General features: G+C 33.2%; 1 protein-coding gene across 1 annotated transcript; it reads left to right on the forward strand.

Moving 5' to 3' along the window:
• The first annotated feature begins 208 nt into the window (after positions 1-208).
• Positions 209-6,429, forward strand: LOC145042140 (homeobox-leucine zipper protein MERISTEM L1-like). The gene is made up of 12 exons (XM_078990520.1): positions 209-614; positions 1,642-1,924; positions 2,082-2,199; positions 2,344-2,532; positions 2,626-3,066; positions 3,177-3,278; positions 4,227-4,427; positions 4,546-4,720; positions 4,842-5,113; positions 5,194-5,289; positions 5,391-5,775; positions 5,867-6,429. Exons 2-11 carry the CDS (start codon positions 1,701-1,703, stop codon positions 5,748-5,750), a joined length of 2,178 nt encoding a protein of 725 aa, XP_078846646.1. The 5' UTR covers positions 209-614; positions 1,642-1,700; the 3' UTR covers positions 5,751-5,775; positions 5,867-6,429.
• The last annotated feature ends 10,981 nt before the right edge of the window (positions 6,430-17,410 follow it).

Here is a 17,410-nt window from a genome sequence, read left to right on the forward strand (position 1 = left end):
CAAATATACACATTAAGGTACCCATGCAAAATTAATAAAAGCACAAGCGGGAGATGGAATGGAGTTGGTTTGAGAATTAACTTCAATACACAGGGAATTGAAATCTGTAGTTAAACATAAAATCGTAAAATCGATAATTTCATATTTCACTACAAATTTATTCAGAGCTAGTGTGTGTGTGATGGAGAGTTTGAACATAAGGATCGCATTAAAACTCTTTCTCTCTCTCACTCTCTCTCTATAGAAAGCAATAAAAACTTGAATCGTCCATAAATGCAATTGCATCCTCTCAATACGCTCGGCATTAACTCCTCTTTCTCTGGTTGCAACTTCTTCAATTCTCCCACCTGTTCCTTTCCTCTCTCTCTCTCTCTCTCTCTCTCTCTCTCTGGCTTCATAATCTCCTCTCTCTCTCTCTCTCTCTCTCTCTCTCTCTCTCTCTCTCTCTCTCTCTCTCTCTCTCTCTCTCCTTAAATTCTATTCACGAGAAAGGTATATCATCAATCAAACCCTCGTCTGAAAACCACTCTTTTACCCTGTCAAAAGTGGTTTTCCGTTGACCCTTTACACTCTTTTACACTGGAGTACTCTACAAAAGCAAGATAAAAAAGCCAGTAAGTTTGTTGCGTATAAATATATATACCACCTTTCTTGACTTGATGTTATTGATGTCTTTTCGACTCCGCACACAAACACTTCCTTTTTTCTCTCACTTTTTCCGTTACTTAACGTTTGATGTTATGGAGAAATCAGTATGTGAAATGAAGGTTTTTTGGGCTAGATTTTCTCTAATTGGGTCTTTGGATGGAATACGTAAAAGGAAGAAAGATGGATTGGAGCTTTGACATTGTCTTTATTTGCTAAAAAGTCCAAAAACTGTTTGTATTTGTCCGTTCTAGTCCTTTTTTACTCTTCATATTAAGTCATTCACTCAGTTAATTTACCAAAAAGATAACTCGAAACGAAAAGAAACTCTCTTTCTAGAGAGAGAATTTTTTGGCTAGGGTTTGTGAATGTTCAGAAACATATAATTTTTGTCGGATCATGTCTATATTATTTTTTCTGTAATGTTAAGAACGATCAATAACAATGGTTTGGTTTTGATTGGGTTTTAAACTTCTCTCCGTGATAAGGTTTGTGTAGTGTGACAAATTTCAGTTTTTTTTCTTTCTTCTTTTTCTTCATCTTCTTCATACAATCTTGGTTTCATCCATTAATTTGTTGCTCATAGCCTCATGGTAACTTCTAGTTTTATTTTTTTATTTAATTTGTAAAACGAACAGTGAAGTAATCTGGAGATCTGCTGATGAGCTTAGTTGACATAACTTCTTTAATTCTTTCTGTTATTTTCAACCATAATCCTTTTCGATAAATTAAAAAGTATTTTCGAGAGAGAGAGAGAGAGAGAGAGAATGATATTCAACTTTTCTTGCTTTTGAAGTTGACTTTTTTCTCACAGAAAACCATAGATCTGTTAACCCCGAATAAATTCATTCGAGTCCCTTGGTTGTTTATGCAAATTTCCATGGTCCAATTCCATTTCTTATGTTCTCTTGATCTCACCGTTTTTTTTTTGCTTGAATTTCTTTAAAATATTAATATCTAATGACCATTTCGTAACTTGTAGTTTACTGTTTGTAGATTTGTATACGATACTTCAAGTAAAACCCCTTAGAAAGAGGTGAGAGGTGAATAGAAAGATGTTTCAGCCGAACATGTTTGAGAGTCATCATCATATTCTTGATATGAGCCATAAAGCCCAAGAAAATGAACTCGACATGTTAAGAGATGATGATTATGAGAGCAAATCAGGCACTGATATCATGGAAGCTCACTCCGGCGATGAACAAGATCCTAATCAACGACCCAACAAAAAGAAACGTTACCATCGTCACACTCAACATCAAATCCAAGAAATGGAATCGTATGTTCTTTGCTAATCAACCCTAACAGATAAATTCTTATCTTTTTATATGGGTAAATCAAGATTTAGAGTCGTAAAACATACAGGAACACCTTCCTGGGTGTTTTACGATTTGAAGTTGGAATTGATTGATTGATCTCTTCACACTTTTGTGTAGGTTTTTCAAAGAATGCCCACATCCAGATGATAAGCAAAGAAAGGAACTTGGCAGAAGATTAACCTTGGAGCCTTTGCAAGTCAAGTTTTGGTTCCAAAATAAACGCACTCAAATGAAGGTGATCACTAAATTACATTTTACAGCTATTATTACCAAAATATAGCATATAGTAATCAAGAAATATCAGCTTCAAGTTAATTTATGCAACTTTTCTAACATACTAAACTTAGCTTGATACCAAAGTTGTTTCTTCTTGATTTAGGCTCAACACGAACGACATGAGAACACCCAGTTGAGGAATGAAAATGAAAAGCTACGATCTGAAAACATACGCTACAAAGAAGCCCTTGCGAATGCTACTTGTCCAAACTGTGGAGGTCCTGCTGCTATCGGGGAGATGTCTTTTGACGAACAACATTTGAGGATAGAAAATGCTCGGCTACGTGAAGAGGTATATGAAATTTCACCATGTTTGTATTAAGATAGTTAATTCAAAGATAGCTTGAGTAATCAACTAATTTGGTTTATTAATTTTTCCCTAAAGATTGATAGGATATCGGGAATAGCTGCAAAATATGTTGGCAAACCAATGTTGAGTTACCCAAATATGTCGCCTCATGGATCAAGTCGCTCACTTGACCTTGGGGTGTCTAGCTTTAGCCCACAACAGACTATGGTTGGAGATATGTTTGGTGCGAATGAGCTTCTTCGATCAGTTTCAGGCCCAACTGAAGCTGACAAACCAATCATAATCGAATTAGCGGTTGCAGCGATGGAGGAGCTAATAAGAATGGCTCATGCGGGTGAACCTTTGTGGGTTCCGAGCTCGGATAACTCATCCGAGACTTTGAGTGAAGACGAGTACTTGAGGACATTTCCCCGAGGGATTGGTCCGAAACCATTGGGATTGAAGTCCGAGGCTTCAAGGGAATCTGCGGTTGTCATCATGAATCATATCACTCTTGTTGAAATTCTAATGGATGTGGTACGTACAACTGATTTGATGAAAATACATAGTTTTTAAGTTTGAAATGTTAATTGATTATGATCTCACTCTTAGCCTTGCACGATTTTTTTTTTTTTTTTTTTTTCCAGAATCAGTGGTCGAATGTATTTTCTGGCATCGTTTCAAGAGCAATGACCCTCGAAGTGCTGTCAACTGGAGTTGCTGGCAATTACAATGGAGCTCTCCAAGTGGTAAGCAAGTTTGGTTTCAAATCGTAAAATTTATGGTTCATTTAATTGGAATAAAAACTTGTTTATTTGGTAATGGAGTATAAATATATACCATTTAAAAGAGAAATGATTTCTTGTATTCTAAAGGGTAATTTTCCATATTGGTAGGCAAAAAAGTGCAATATAAGTTTTTTTTTTTTATTTATTTATCTGTATATGAATTACTATACGAAGCAAATCTTTTTTAGTTTCACTATTTTACATATATTGCAATTTTTTTAAAATATAAAATATTTGTTTTATTATAATCTTATTTGGATTTAATTGAAGGCCAAATTTCATGAAAATGACCCTGTTTGGATTTTGTTATTTATTTAGTGTTTAACCATATAAAGAATTTATATCTAGTTTACACACTGAGTGATTTTTTTTTCTTTTTAAGAATGAAACAGTAAGTTTTATTCCATTAATGGTTGCAAAAAAAAAAAAACACGGAAAAGTATTTTTAAGGTTGAAAATGGTTAAATTTAAAATTTTTTGAAAGGTTAATTAGTCTAAAACCTTCCAGCTAATAGTGGTTTTTATAAAATTCAAAATTTTATAAATTGGTTCTCATTTAAACAAACAAAAACCGACTCACATTGCTAAAAAAAATATCTTTTGGTGGTTAAACTGTAGAAAAAAAAAACCAGGCATTTCTATTAATTTAATAAGCATTTGCTATGTTTGATTTTACATTCTTGAAATAAAATAATTCATTATTACATTTAAAATAATGTATGACTTGGTAAAACATTATATTTGTACGCATAACAAAAAATCATAGGAAAATACATATTTCAAACATGGTTCACTCATTCTATTACATTACCATTTCCATTCGATTTCTTTTTCATTTCATTCTATCCCCTAAATCTACTTACTTATCTTTGTATATACTAATTAAAGTCTCTATGTTTAATTTATCAGATGACAGCGGAGTATCAGGTTCCTTCACCCCTTGTTCCAACCCGAGAAAACTACTTTGTGAGGTACTGCAAACAACACGCCGATGGCACTTGGGCTGTAGTCGATGTATCTTTAGACAACTTGCGGACTTCATCAATTTCAAGATGTAGAAGAAGGCCTTCAGGTTGCTTGATTCAAGAACTTCCCAATGGGTACTCAAAGGTACGTAAAAATTCTACACAATATTAAAAGATTCGAAAGATTTACTAAAGGAGAAACCTCACTACAAAATGAAAATCTATATATAGGTTATCAACACGTATTTGTTTTTTATTCATAGGTCACTTGGGTTGAACATGTTGAAGTCGACGACAGAGCTGTTCACAGTATCTATAGGTTGCTTGTGAACACCGGCCTTGCATTTGGTGCAAAAAGATGGGTAGCAACTTTGGATAGGCAATGCGAGCGTCTTGCAAGCGCAATGGCTAACAACATTCCTGCAGGAGATGTCGGAGGTTAGCACTAATCTCACAAATTAATAAATTTGGTTTTTTTCTTAACAAAATTTAGATGATTGGGTCTCACAAAATATGTGATTCTTCAATCTTCAATGATTGGATTTGTTTCATTTGACAGTGATAACCACTCCAGAAGGGAGAAAGAGTATGCTGAAGCTGGCTGAGAGAATGGTTTTAAGCTTTTGCAGCGGTGTTGGAGCTTCAACTGCACACACATGGACAACTCTGTCAGGTAGTGGGGCTGATGATGTCCGGGTTATGACCCGGAAGAGTATGGACGACCCGGGAAGACCTCCAGGTATTGTGCTGAGTGCTGCAACTTCCTTCTGGATACCGGTTCAACCAAAACGGGTTTTTGATTTTCTAAGGGATGAGAACTCTAGGAGCGAGGTAAGTACTCTTGAAAGCCAATTTTAGAGACTTTTATGGCGTTAAATCGTTAATTACTCTATGATCTGTGTTATAACCAGTGGGACATTCTTTCAAATGATGGATTAGTTCAAGAAATGGCACACATTGCCAATGGTCGTGATCCAGGAAACTGTGTTTCCCTTCTACGTGTTAATGTAAGTTTAATCCTCATCATGAAACGTAGGTTTATAGAAAACTATATATGTAGTAATCTAATAAGTTCATTGACGTGACATTTGAGATGTAAATATTGTAGAGTGCAAATTCAAGCCAAAGCAACATGCTCATATTACAAGAGAGTTCAAGTGATTCTACGGGATCTTATGTTATCTATGCTCCAGTAGATATTGTAGCGATGAACGTGGTATTAAGTGGAGGTGATCCAGATTACGTTGCTTTGTTACCTTCTGGTTTTGCTATACTTCCTGATGGACCTGGACAAGATCAAGGAGGAATTCCTGAGTTAGGTACTGGTGGATCATTACTAACGGTGGCATTTCAGATTTTGGTAGATTCGGTTCCTACAGCCAAATTATCGCTTGGATCGGTGGCAACAGTTAATAGTCTTATCAAATGCACAGTCGAAAGGATCAAAGTTGCAGTAGCGTCTCCATGAAGACATTCATGGGGTTTTTTTTAAGGTACAATCGTCATCTTTGATCGTTTGAAGGTTGTTACTTTACTTATTCCTATATTTTTAATTGTATTAAGCGTTGATTGTGGGCATTGCAGAGAGTGTTTAAGGGAAGTGGAGATGAAGATGTAGACAGGCGGTGTTCACTCTTTCATCTTTTGAACAAAATGGAAGAAGTCAAGAACGCACCTAAAAACGACCCATTGAAGTGTGGTGGTGACTCTGTCAATCTGAAGTAACGGATACAAGAAAGCATGGTGATCATCAACATCCTTCAAGGGTTATGGGTTCGGGTATTGACTTTGCCTATCTTGAAAGATGAAAGCGTAAACTAAGACCTTGTCATAATTAAAACTTCCCGATATTAATTTTCTTTTGCTTTAGGGTTTTATCAGAGGTACTTTTTTTTTTCTTAATGTAATTGTGTTTTGTAGTATGTGGTTTTTAGTCTCAAGACCGTATTTGGTTTCTAGTCTCCGGATCTTTAATCCTAAGTCCTAACTAACGATTCTCTACTTTTTATTAATAATTTCGTATCATCGTATTGTTTTTTGCCCAAAGTCTAGTCATTTATTGTCTACATCATATGCCTATATATGGATATTTGTATGTCTAGTTGTAACAAAAACACCTGAAAGAGTGCATTGTTGTATTTGTTTTAGCTTTGCCACACATGTATTATATCATATATTTGCTATTCAAATCGGCTATTTTAGGTCATGTGATCATTACAACAAAAAAGTATATTACAACAAAAAAGTATATTACGGTAAGAGTTATTTTTATTTACACATTTGAAACCTTCCATCATTTTTAAGTTTCTTTCTCATAATTATTGTAAATCCATTAATAATATTAAATTAATATATAGAAACTAAGTTCTAATCATAATTAATTAAACTACAATATTAAAATATTATATTTTACTTATATTTATAAAATTACAACATTAACTTTTTACTTTAAATATTTGTCATACGTGGGCAATTGTCAATGTAAAGTCATAATTTTTGTAAAATTTTTATTTTTATGTTCAAAAATTAAACTATCAATTTCAATATAATGTTAAATTTCAATATAATGTTAAACGTTTAATTTAAATCAAAATTTCAGTTAAACTTGAAAAAAAAAATCAAAAAATTATTTTATGAATAGGTAAAAATTATAAATTATAGTCTTAAACCTAAATTGTAATCCTATATTAAAAAAATCATGAAACTATTTTTTTAATCTTTAAAAATTTTCAAATAAATAACTTAAAAATAATTTACAATAACAATAGTTAATGATGGTTAAATGATGAAAGTTTGAAAACTTAATGAAGAATAGTAGGATTTTGGTTCTTTGATTGGATTGATTCAAAAATTAGAAGATGATTATACAAGAATTAACAGTGGTTAAATGATGAAAGTTTGAAGAAATTAATGAAGAATAGTTAAAGATTATAATAAATTTGTTTGAAAATTTCCGAGTTTGATCTGAAAATGATACAGAAAAGATGATATTAGTTCTTGTTGCTAATATTGAAACGAAACCAAAATGCAAGGATTGACCGAGTTAAAAAAAAAAAAAAAAAAAAAAGTTAGGGACCATCCATACATACTACATCAAATCACAAGGACGATTCTCGTAATTTATCCTTTAAGAAACCAGTAAAAATAAACTATACAAAGAGTAATGTTTTGCCATATTTTTATTGGTTCCATATGTGTTGTCCTAGTTATGTATTTTCTATTGAACCATCCACCCATATATATATATATATATATATATATATATATATATATATATATATATATATATATATATATATATATATATATATATATATATATATATATATATATATATATATATATATATATATATACACGCACTCTCAAGATATCAATCCAACAAAGTCGAAAGCCAAACCAATGTAATGTTCTAGGAATCGATCTACACATAAATTTCACTTTGTTTGTCCAATATTTCACATTAAGAACGACATCGACCAAATGAATATGTTAAGTTACATATTAAAATGAGTAAATAATTTCAGAAGGTTAGGTTTAACCTTATTTCGTAACTCTCGTTTGAGTCAAACCGTTGTAGGGTAGAACCTCTCATTCGAAGATTTATCTAGTGTTAGTGATATGTAATAGTATTTGCGAGCTAGTTAGGGGAAGATAGTAGTGACTTCTTATGCAGCTGATGGCGGAGAGTAGGATGGTGATTACCCTAGGGCAAGCCTAGGATGAGAGCTAGCAGTAGAACGGACTTGGTGGAGTCAAAGCAGTTCTTGAGGGAAGTACGGATAGATGTGGAAGGTAGTATGCGCCCGTACTACTGAAAGCAGATGATCTGTACTCGAATCAAAGAATGATGAGATAAGACTAGGGAACTTGTAGTGTGTGAGTTCCCTCGAGTTTTGACGAGTATTATGGTGATTGGGATGGTATATTTCTGAGTATAGTGACGTTACGTGGTAGACCAGATGGTAGTTCTGGTGTTGATGAGGGATCAGGCTTGGACTCCAAAGTCGGGTAGTTCGATGATCAGGTGAGGGAGTTCATTCCATCTGAGAGTACGTACAGTATCACTTATCAGATTCATGTGATCTTCGGTATGATCAAGGAGAGAATTTTAGAGATTTGTAATGAGAGGTTGAGTGCATTCTGCACTGAGATAGCAGTCATGATAAGGATGCATATGTTGATGTTTTGGGTATTAAGAGATTGTGAAGCTCCAGATTGTCATGGGGTTAGGGACCCCATTGTTAGCAGCAGATGGTTGACAGATGTCATCAACACTTTTTTGTACCAATCGTTGTCTCGAAAGGAGATATGATCCAGCTTACTTCCTGTCTCCTAAGGGACAGAGCACACGATTGATAGGAAGAGGTTAGTAGTGAGTTGAGTGATGAAATGGTTGATGCTATTTCATGGGATGCCTTTTCGACCAGCGCAACAGTTGGCGCAAGACTTGTTGGATCTCCAACAGACAACTGAGACTCTGGCAGGGATCACTACCAAGTCTCGGGAGAGAACTTACTTGGTACCGTAGTATGCAACATATGAGGAAACGAAAAAGGTAAGGTATCAAGACATACTCATAATGATAGCGGGGAGATCGTGAGTATCTCGCAGTGCGAGACCCTCAATGATATGACTTCTAGAGCACGAGAATGATGTATTGACTTGGAGTAGATTGGGAAGAGGGAACCAGATCAGTTGCTTATATTAAAGCGTCTAGGGAGGAGACCCAAGATTTCAGATCAACTTTTGAGAGGCTTGTAGGGACATATTCGGTGCATCACTTGCGGGATTAGGAGAGTATAGCGTCATCTTGGTTTATTCCAAGACTAAGGAGCAACACGAGTAGCACCTGAGGGAGGTGCTAGAGACTCTGAGAAGGGAGAGACATTTTGCAAGGTTCTCAAAATGTGAGTTCTGGTTGCGCGAGGTGCAATTTCTTGGTCACCTTGTCAACCAGAAAGGTATACTAGTCGATCCGGCCTAGATAGAGGTCGTGATGCAGTGGGAGATTCCGAGGTCTCCAACTGAGATTTAGAGTTTCGTGGGTCTAGCGGATTATTACTGAAGATTTATTCACGACTTCTCTAAGATTTTCAGTTCCTTTAACCCGACTGACGAAGAAGTCAGTGGCCTTTCGCTTGGGTCCTGAGCAGCAGGCAACCTTTGAGACTCTCAGACAGCAGTTGGCTGAGGCACCAGTTCTCACCCTGCCAGAGGGTGTAGATGATTTTATGGATTATTGCGATACTTCGATCATGGGTATGGGTGCGGTACTGATGTAGCGGGGTCACATGATAGCAGGCCTCAGGGAATTAGGTTGGGGATTCCAGTCAGTACATGAGTTCAGTTTGGGATGGTAGTTCATGTGTATGCTCGATGTTGGATGTGTTTAGATTAGTAATCAGCAGCTAAACAGTGTGAGAAAGTGTTGTAAGTCTACGAGCGTAGCCGTAGCATTCACTAGCAACCAGATAATGTGAGAAAGTGTTGTAAGTCTATGGGTGTAGCCGTAGCATTCACTAGCAGCCAGATAGTGTGAGAAAGTTTTGCAAGTCTACGGGTGTAGCCGTAGCATTCACTAGCAGCCAGATAGTGAGAAGGTGTTGTATGTTTGTAGGTGTAGCCGTAACATTCACTAGCAGCCAGATAGTGTTAGAGTGTTGTAAGTCTGCGAGTGTAGCCATAGCAATCACTAGCAGCCAGATAGTGCTAGAGTGTTGTAATTCTGTGGGTGTAGCTATAGCATTCACAAGGTTGGTAGATAATTGTAGAGTATTGTAAGTCTGCGGGAGTAGTTGTAGCACTCACTAGGTTAGTAGATAGCATGGGAGTGTTGTTAGATCACAGAAGGAATAGTGGTGCCCACCATTTCGGGTGCAACAGTGAGGGCATGGCAAATCCATAGATTGGTTTACAGATTTCCTGAGATGGATTAGACCAGTTTGAGCTCATGATAAGACTGTAGGTACATCGTCACATTCAGGGGATCAAGGAAGCAATGGACCGTTTAAGGTCGTTTGTGATATAAGGCTACCCTTGGTCATGTAGCAATCACTTTAGTCTTGGATTTGGTAATGTCAGGACTTGACGTATAGAACCAATCAGTTGGATTAGAAGGTCGCTAGAGCTATAGTAGCAATATAACTAGTGTAAACTGTTGACAGACAAGGCTTTCGTTCGAAATTCATGTGAAACAACCGTGTGGGAGTCTTTTGGCTCTGTAACCAGGTCGGAACCAAAATATTTCAGATGAATGGTGAAAGAATTGGGACCAGGAAGGCCTCGGTAGATTTTGGAATGCAGCTATGTGGCAACATGTCGTTTCGGGCAGTTTTAGTGTTTTGGCAGTATTAGTATTGGTGTTTTAGAATTTTAGGTATGGATGGGTAGCAAATTGCTTGGGTTATGCTAAGACACTCACAACGGTATTATCTGAGCATTGGCCAAGTATAAGTGATATGCAAGGATAATTGGGTCAGTGATTCTGTTTTCTAGTATGAACCTCGAGGCTACAGATTTTAGACGGAGTAGATGCGATCTTGCTGCAAGGAACTTGCTCATCTATAAATTTTAGTGCCTTGCGAAGGTTGACCATGATTACCCTAGGGAAGGCTAGGGTGTGCCCAGAATTGAGGCCATGCTATTTGAGTGGTTTGGTATGTAAGGAATGGTAATGAATGATTTCGAGGACGAAATCTAATTTAAGTGGGGGAGAGTTGTAACGTCCTATTTATTAAATAAATAAATAGATAAATTCACGAATAATAGTAGCCCTAAAATCATTAATAATATAGCAAATTATTGGTCTCGAGGGTTAATTGTTACAATTTTAGAGGTTGGGGGTTAAAAGAGAAAATCGCGCAGTGGTTTGTAAATATTTATGAAGGCACGAACTGCTTGGTAAATTATTGTGGCTTAAGTTGAAAATATTTTATGGAGGCAGGGGCTATAGTGTAAGTTTTGGGTTTAAATTGAAATGAATTTGGTGAGGGGGACTGAACTTGTTAAAATGATTAAAAGTTTGAAAGAAGAACACGCGTTAAGACCCGTCATTCCTCCCGTGTATGGAAGCATCACCCAAGCGGAACCCTAAACCTAATCCTTTAGCATCCGCCACCACCTTGTGACTCCCCAGCCTTTATCTCTCTTCTTCTTTGTTTATTTTCCCGATCAGACAAGCCGCCAAGCAGCCACCCCCGCCATCGAAGTGCCGCCAATATAACCTTGCTTCCGGAGACGTCGCGACGGTCAGATGAACCACTGAGAACGATTACTGGAACGGGGTATATCGATGTGCAGATCGTAAACGAAAGGGGAACTCTCGATAAGGTAAATCGCTACCCATTTAAACCTTTTTCTTCGTAACATCATCCATTATGTTTAATTCTTCAAAGTATTGCTCCATTTCCCATAAAAGTTCATCAACCACCCTTGTTTCTCCTTTACCCATGAATGTGTATGGTTTTGGGACTTCAACTTTTTTGGGCATAGATGTTAGAGCCACCTGCTCCACTAACTAATTTATGTTTTCAAAGGGTCCAATCCATATGCACATCATCTAATCTTTGAGTTAAAATAGAGATCTCACCTTGCAATTACTCTTGCAATTTCGCTACCCCGCCTAGGAGCAATTCTTGTAAGCCATACATCTCTTTGCGTAAATCTCCACCAAGTTGATTGATCATTACCTTAACATTGTATTGCATTTCGTCATTAATTTATGCGGGCATCAGAACCCATTTATTGATGTCTCCATAACGTTGTTAACTTCGCCAAGTCTCTTTTCTAGAGATCCCCACATATCCTTAGACTCAACTCATCCCTTGTACCTTGACGAGTCTCCTCTCGTCCTTGAATTTCTTCGATCACCACAACATCGACATTGCTAATAAAATTCTTCTCCATCTCACCTGTCATACCATCTTTTACTTGATTTGCTATGATGCCACTTCCCAAAGACTTAACTTTCCAAGCTCACCATTCGACACTTAGTCTCAAACTAAGTTAATCTAACTCGAACCACCACACAAACTCAAGACAAAGAAGAAAGTAACTCAAAATTTTGAAGCTCGTTATTGCTCTATAGAACTCAAACTGGAACTCAATTTCAATATATATATATATATATATATATATATATATATATATATATATATATATATATATATATATATATATATATAGAGAGAGAGAGAGAGAGAGAGAGAAAATTGCAAGTCTGGTCCCTATGGTATGTCAAAAATTGGATGTTTGGTCCAAAATATTTTAGTGTTGCATCAATAGTCCAAAATAAGAATTTTGTGGTAGATTTGGTCCCTGAAAGAAATTAAATGAGTTAGAATGATTGTTTTGCTCCTTTACATTTTTATTTATTATTTTTATTTATTTTATTTATTTATTAAATGAAAAATAAATTAAAAATTTCTAACCCCCTTCTATTTCTCTCTCTCTCTCTCTCTCTCTCACACACACACACACACACACTCTCTCTCTCTCTCTATGGTATTCTTCATGTGTTATTCAAACCCATCATCATTGGAAGAAAACTAATCATTCATTTCTAGGACGAAGACACACAAAAAGCAGTAAGCTTTGACTAACCTTTGAGCATTGGCCAACAAAACAACCACCACCACCTCTTCCGGTCAATACATCCACATCTTTCTCCTTCTCACTTACATATCCAATAATGGGTAGGTGGTCAGATGAATCAGAAGATCGAAGGTCCGTCATCTGTAAAAATACATTGTCGTTTACACCTTCATCGTTGGCGTCATTGTTAAGGTTTCGTAAAACTGCATCAGGATAATGGTGGGGATAGGTTTTTCAGATCTTGAAACCACAACAAAACCCTAATCTAGACTCCTTCTTACAGATCTTGAAAAGAGAAGGGCGACAACATTAGGATTTCAAGAAACGATAAGGATGGCACCAAAAGGAGAGAGATGTAGATATATGAAGGGGTAGTTGCCGATGTTCTTCGTCTTCTAATTCATCATGCCAGTGTTTCTAATTCAGCAATCGAGTTTTTGCAAATCATTAGTCTCGATTTCTGCAAATTGTTCTTAAAGATCTTGGATTTTCATCTTTCCTATTCTATAGGAGTCTCCCAGATCTTAGGTTTAAACCTACACCACCATAAAATCGCAAAGCTTTTAGGTAGCCTTCTAGTTTTGTAATGTGCATTTCTCTTCCGGTAGCCTCCTTTAATTCTTGAGTGTGACTTCATATATGTTGAATTTGAACCTTAATGAAAATTTTCTTCATCATTATGTATGTTGAATCGGGAGGAGAGGGATAGAAAGAGAAAGAGAAAGAGAAAGAGAGAGAGAGAGAAAGAGAGAGAGAGAGAGAGAGGCTAGGTGATATTCTATTTAGCTTTGTCTTTAATTTTTATAAATAAAAGAAAATGAAAAAAACAAAATTAAAAGGGCAAATCCATCATTTAAAATATTTTTAAATAGTTTTGGACCAAAACTACAACAAAATTCTTATTTTGGACCAATGGGGCTACGCCAAAACATTTTGGACCAAACATCTGATTTTTGACATACCACATCGACAAAACTTGTAATTTTTTTCATATATATATATATATATATATATATATATATATATATATATATATATATATATATATATATATATATATATATTACAAAATTGCAAAAATGGTCACTAAGGTTGTCAATTTTTTGTGGTTCTGGTCTAAAAATATTTTTTAATACAAAAGTAGTCTAATTTTGGACAAACTATGGGTTTTTGGTCCAAAAGTGTGAACATTAACAATTTGGCTGTTAACTTTTTTAAAATGATAATTTTACCCTATGAACAATTTCTACAACTAAACTACAAAAACCATTTTTCATCTCTTCTTTTTAATTTTATACAGTTATTATACATTAATTCTTTTCATTAGTTACTTTTTAAAAAAGATATTTATTGCATTTTCTTTATTATTGTATTATTATATATTAATATGTATTATTTTAAATATATAATGTTTATATAATAAAAATATTACTTTATTGGATTATTATCATCTGTTAATTTTTAATTTATTAGATTAATTTATTGGACTATAATTTATTAATAGTTATTCTTTTTAACATATAATATTTATATATTTATAAATATTAGTTTTTTGAATTACTATTTTTTTACCTGCATTTAATTTATTTTAATTTTTTTCTGTATTAGATAAAAAAAAACCTCTAAAAAAATCTCACCTACCACACTTCTCCTAATTTATTTTAAATAGAAGATATTATATTTTTGACACCAGCACCACCATCACCCAGTCCGGAATTAGCGAAATGAGTGGGATTTTTTCTATGGTGGTGTTGTAAAAAACAAGAAAAAGAATTAGTCCAAAAAAAATGAAATTAAATTTTTTTAACTCTAAGAAATTAATATTCTAAATAAAACAACTCATTTTCATCGTCTCCATCTTCAAAATATACATCTTCTTCGTCTTCCTCTCCATATCCCTCATTCTCGTCTTCAGATATTTGGTCCTATGTAGTTGTAGTTGAGGATAGTCATAGTCGTTTCGTACGAGTTATAGTAAAGGGTGACTCAAACTGCTCTTCAACCTGAAAATTTCATTTGCTGTCATTTCAGCTACGGTGACTTCAAATACCTCTCTTGTTTTTGTCTTAATAATCGTCCACTTATCTTTCTTCTCATTTGTCACTAAAGGGTATGGTGTATAAACACTTGTTTTGCTTGTGATGTCAAACAAAATGGTGATCAGTTTGAAGTAGATAGTTAAGCTTGACATTAATCAACTAGTTTTTGTTAATTATTACACCATCTTTGTTACCAAAACAAATACAATTAAATAGTACAACATTTGAAGGCTCATTGCCATACTACTCAATCTCTAAGATCTCTTGAAATATATCATAGCAGTTCGACTCTTATTCTACACTATACGTCTCCCTAATCACACATACTCTAAAGTTTTTCATCACACGACCCTCACCATATTGTTTGGATTGATTCTTTGTTTTTTTATGGACAACACAACCACTATCCTAATTTATGTTAAAAGACTCACCCATCCCATCACTACTAGACTCGGTGATGGTGGTGAGGTTGTATAAAATATATTATCTTCCAAATATTTAAAATAAATTATGAGATGTGGGGTGGGTGTGATTTGATTTTTGAGATTTTTGTTTTATACTAATAAAGAAAACAATTAAAAGAAATTAAAAACAAATAAAAAATAGTAATAAAATAAAACAATATTTATTAATATATAAATATTACATGTTAAAAATAACAATTATTAATAAATTATAATCCAATAAAAAAGAATTAATCTAATAAAAAGAAATTAAAGGAAATTAATAATCAAATAAAGTAAGTTTTTCAATATATAATAAAAAGATATTTAAGATAATATTTCTTAATATATGATAATCCAAGAAAAAACAGTCTACTAAAAAACAAATTAATTAAATGTTATTAATAATCCAACAATATAATATTTATTAATGTATAAATATTATTTATTAAAAATAATATTTGTTAGTATATGATAATACAATAAAAAAAAGTAATGCAATAAAAAAAAATAATGTATAATAATTAAATAAAATTAAAAAGAAGATATGTTGAATTGGTCCTTATAGTTTGGCCGTAGAAATAGTCCCTAAGGGTAAAAGTATCATTTTAAAAAAGTTAACACCTAAACTGTTAAATTTAATATTTTTGGACCCAAAACACAAAAGATATCCAAATTTTGGACCACTTTTGCTCTACAAAACATTTTTGGACCAAAACATATAATTTTGACAACCATATAGTCCATTTATCTCATTCTCTCTCTCTCTCTCTCTCTCTATATATATATATATATATATATATATATATATATATATATATATATATATATATATATATATATATAGGGAGAGAGAGAGAGAGAGAGAAACGCACACACACAAGACAAGAAGCTTCTACCAACTAAGAGATATCTTTTAAATGCATTTAGAAGATGACTATTTATGTGTATTTTATGATATTTCTAGAAGATTTCTGAAATCTTTCTTAGAAAGACTATTCTATAAGCAACTAAAATAAATAAAAAAATATATCTAAAGGGATTTTATAAAATGTGTGTAATGTTACATATAAAAAAACATTATTTGAACTATTAATTATGGTGAATATTATTATAATTTAATGTGAAAGTCATTAATTATAGAAAATATTCTTCATAATTAATACATTTCACATTTAATTATGGTAATATTCTTATAATTAATAGTTACTATAATTATATTCTAATAACCCTTTTCATTATACATATGTACTCTAATGGTGATCGATGTTTGCAAAAATTGAAGGGATTTCCCAACAAACATTGATGTAATGTGAAATTAGTTGTAAGATTCATGTAATATATAAGTTAATTAAAAATAAAAGTTAAATATAAATATCAAAATTTTTGAGAACTTGAATTTATAAGAAAATAAGAAAAATAATAAGTTATTATAATTGAAATGTTTTTTATTTTTTAAATTTAAACAAAAAATTTAGATAAATAAACAAAAGAAACCAATGAGCTTTAATTTGAGAATTTTGAAATTAAAATGTAAGTTGATTAATGAAATTGATATCTATTTATTACTATATTTATTGCAACTATTACATTAAAATATTATATTGAATTTAATAAAATAGAAAAACTCATAAAATGACATATGGAAAAAAAAAATTAATTCAAAATAATCACAAAATGAGATTTGAAAAATTGAATAATATTGTGACATATGGTAGAAAAACATTCATTGTATATATAAGTTATCCATTTCAAGTATGAGATAGCCATTTTGTATCTCGATGATCATAAATTACAACAAAATTTCCAAAATTGAAAAATAAACACGAATTTTAAAATTTGCAATTTTAGAAATTTGTTTTATTATAAAAAACAACTTTAAAAGATGATTTTTCTAAAAGAATAGTTTAGAATTTTAAACCAATTCTTTTCCAATATTTTTGAAAAACTATATATAGTTTATAATTTTCAAAGTTGTTCATAATTATTGAACTTATTATTAATGTTTTCTTAAGGGGAACTTCGCTAACAAGAGTTTTTAGGCCAACTTT

This window comes from Lactuca saligna, chromosome 4 (genome assembly GCF_052625555.1).
Source record: "Lactuca saligna cultivar CGN05327 chromosome 4, ASM5262555v1, whole genome shotgun sequence".
NCBI classification, from domain to species: domain Eukaryota; kingdom Viridiplantae; phylum Streptophyta; class Magnoliopsida; order Asterales; family Asteraceae; genus Lactuca; species Lactuca saligna.

Excerpts from the sequence above, each read along its gene's own strand:
- LOC145042140 (XM_078990520.1), top strand. The coding sequence starts at position 1,701 with ATGTTTCAGCCGAACATGTTTGAGAGTCATCATCATATTCTTGATATG. Across the intron at positions 1,925-2,081 it reads CAAATCCAAGAAATGGAATC|GTTTTTCAAAGAATGCCCAC; the intron begins GTATGTTCTTTG and ends ACTTTTGTGTAG. Across the intron at positions 5,114-5,193 it reads ATGAGAACTCTAGGAGCGAG|TGGGACATTCTTTCAAATGA; the intron begins GTAAGTACTCTT and ends TGTTATAACCAG.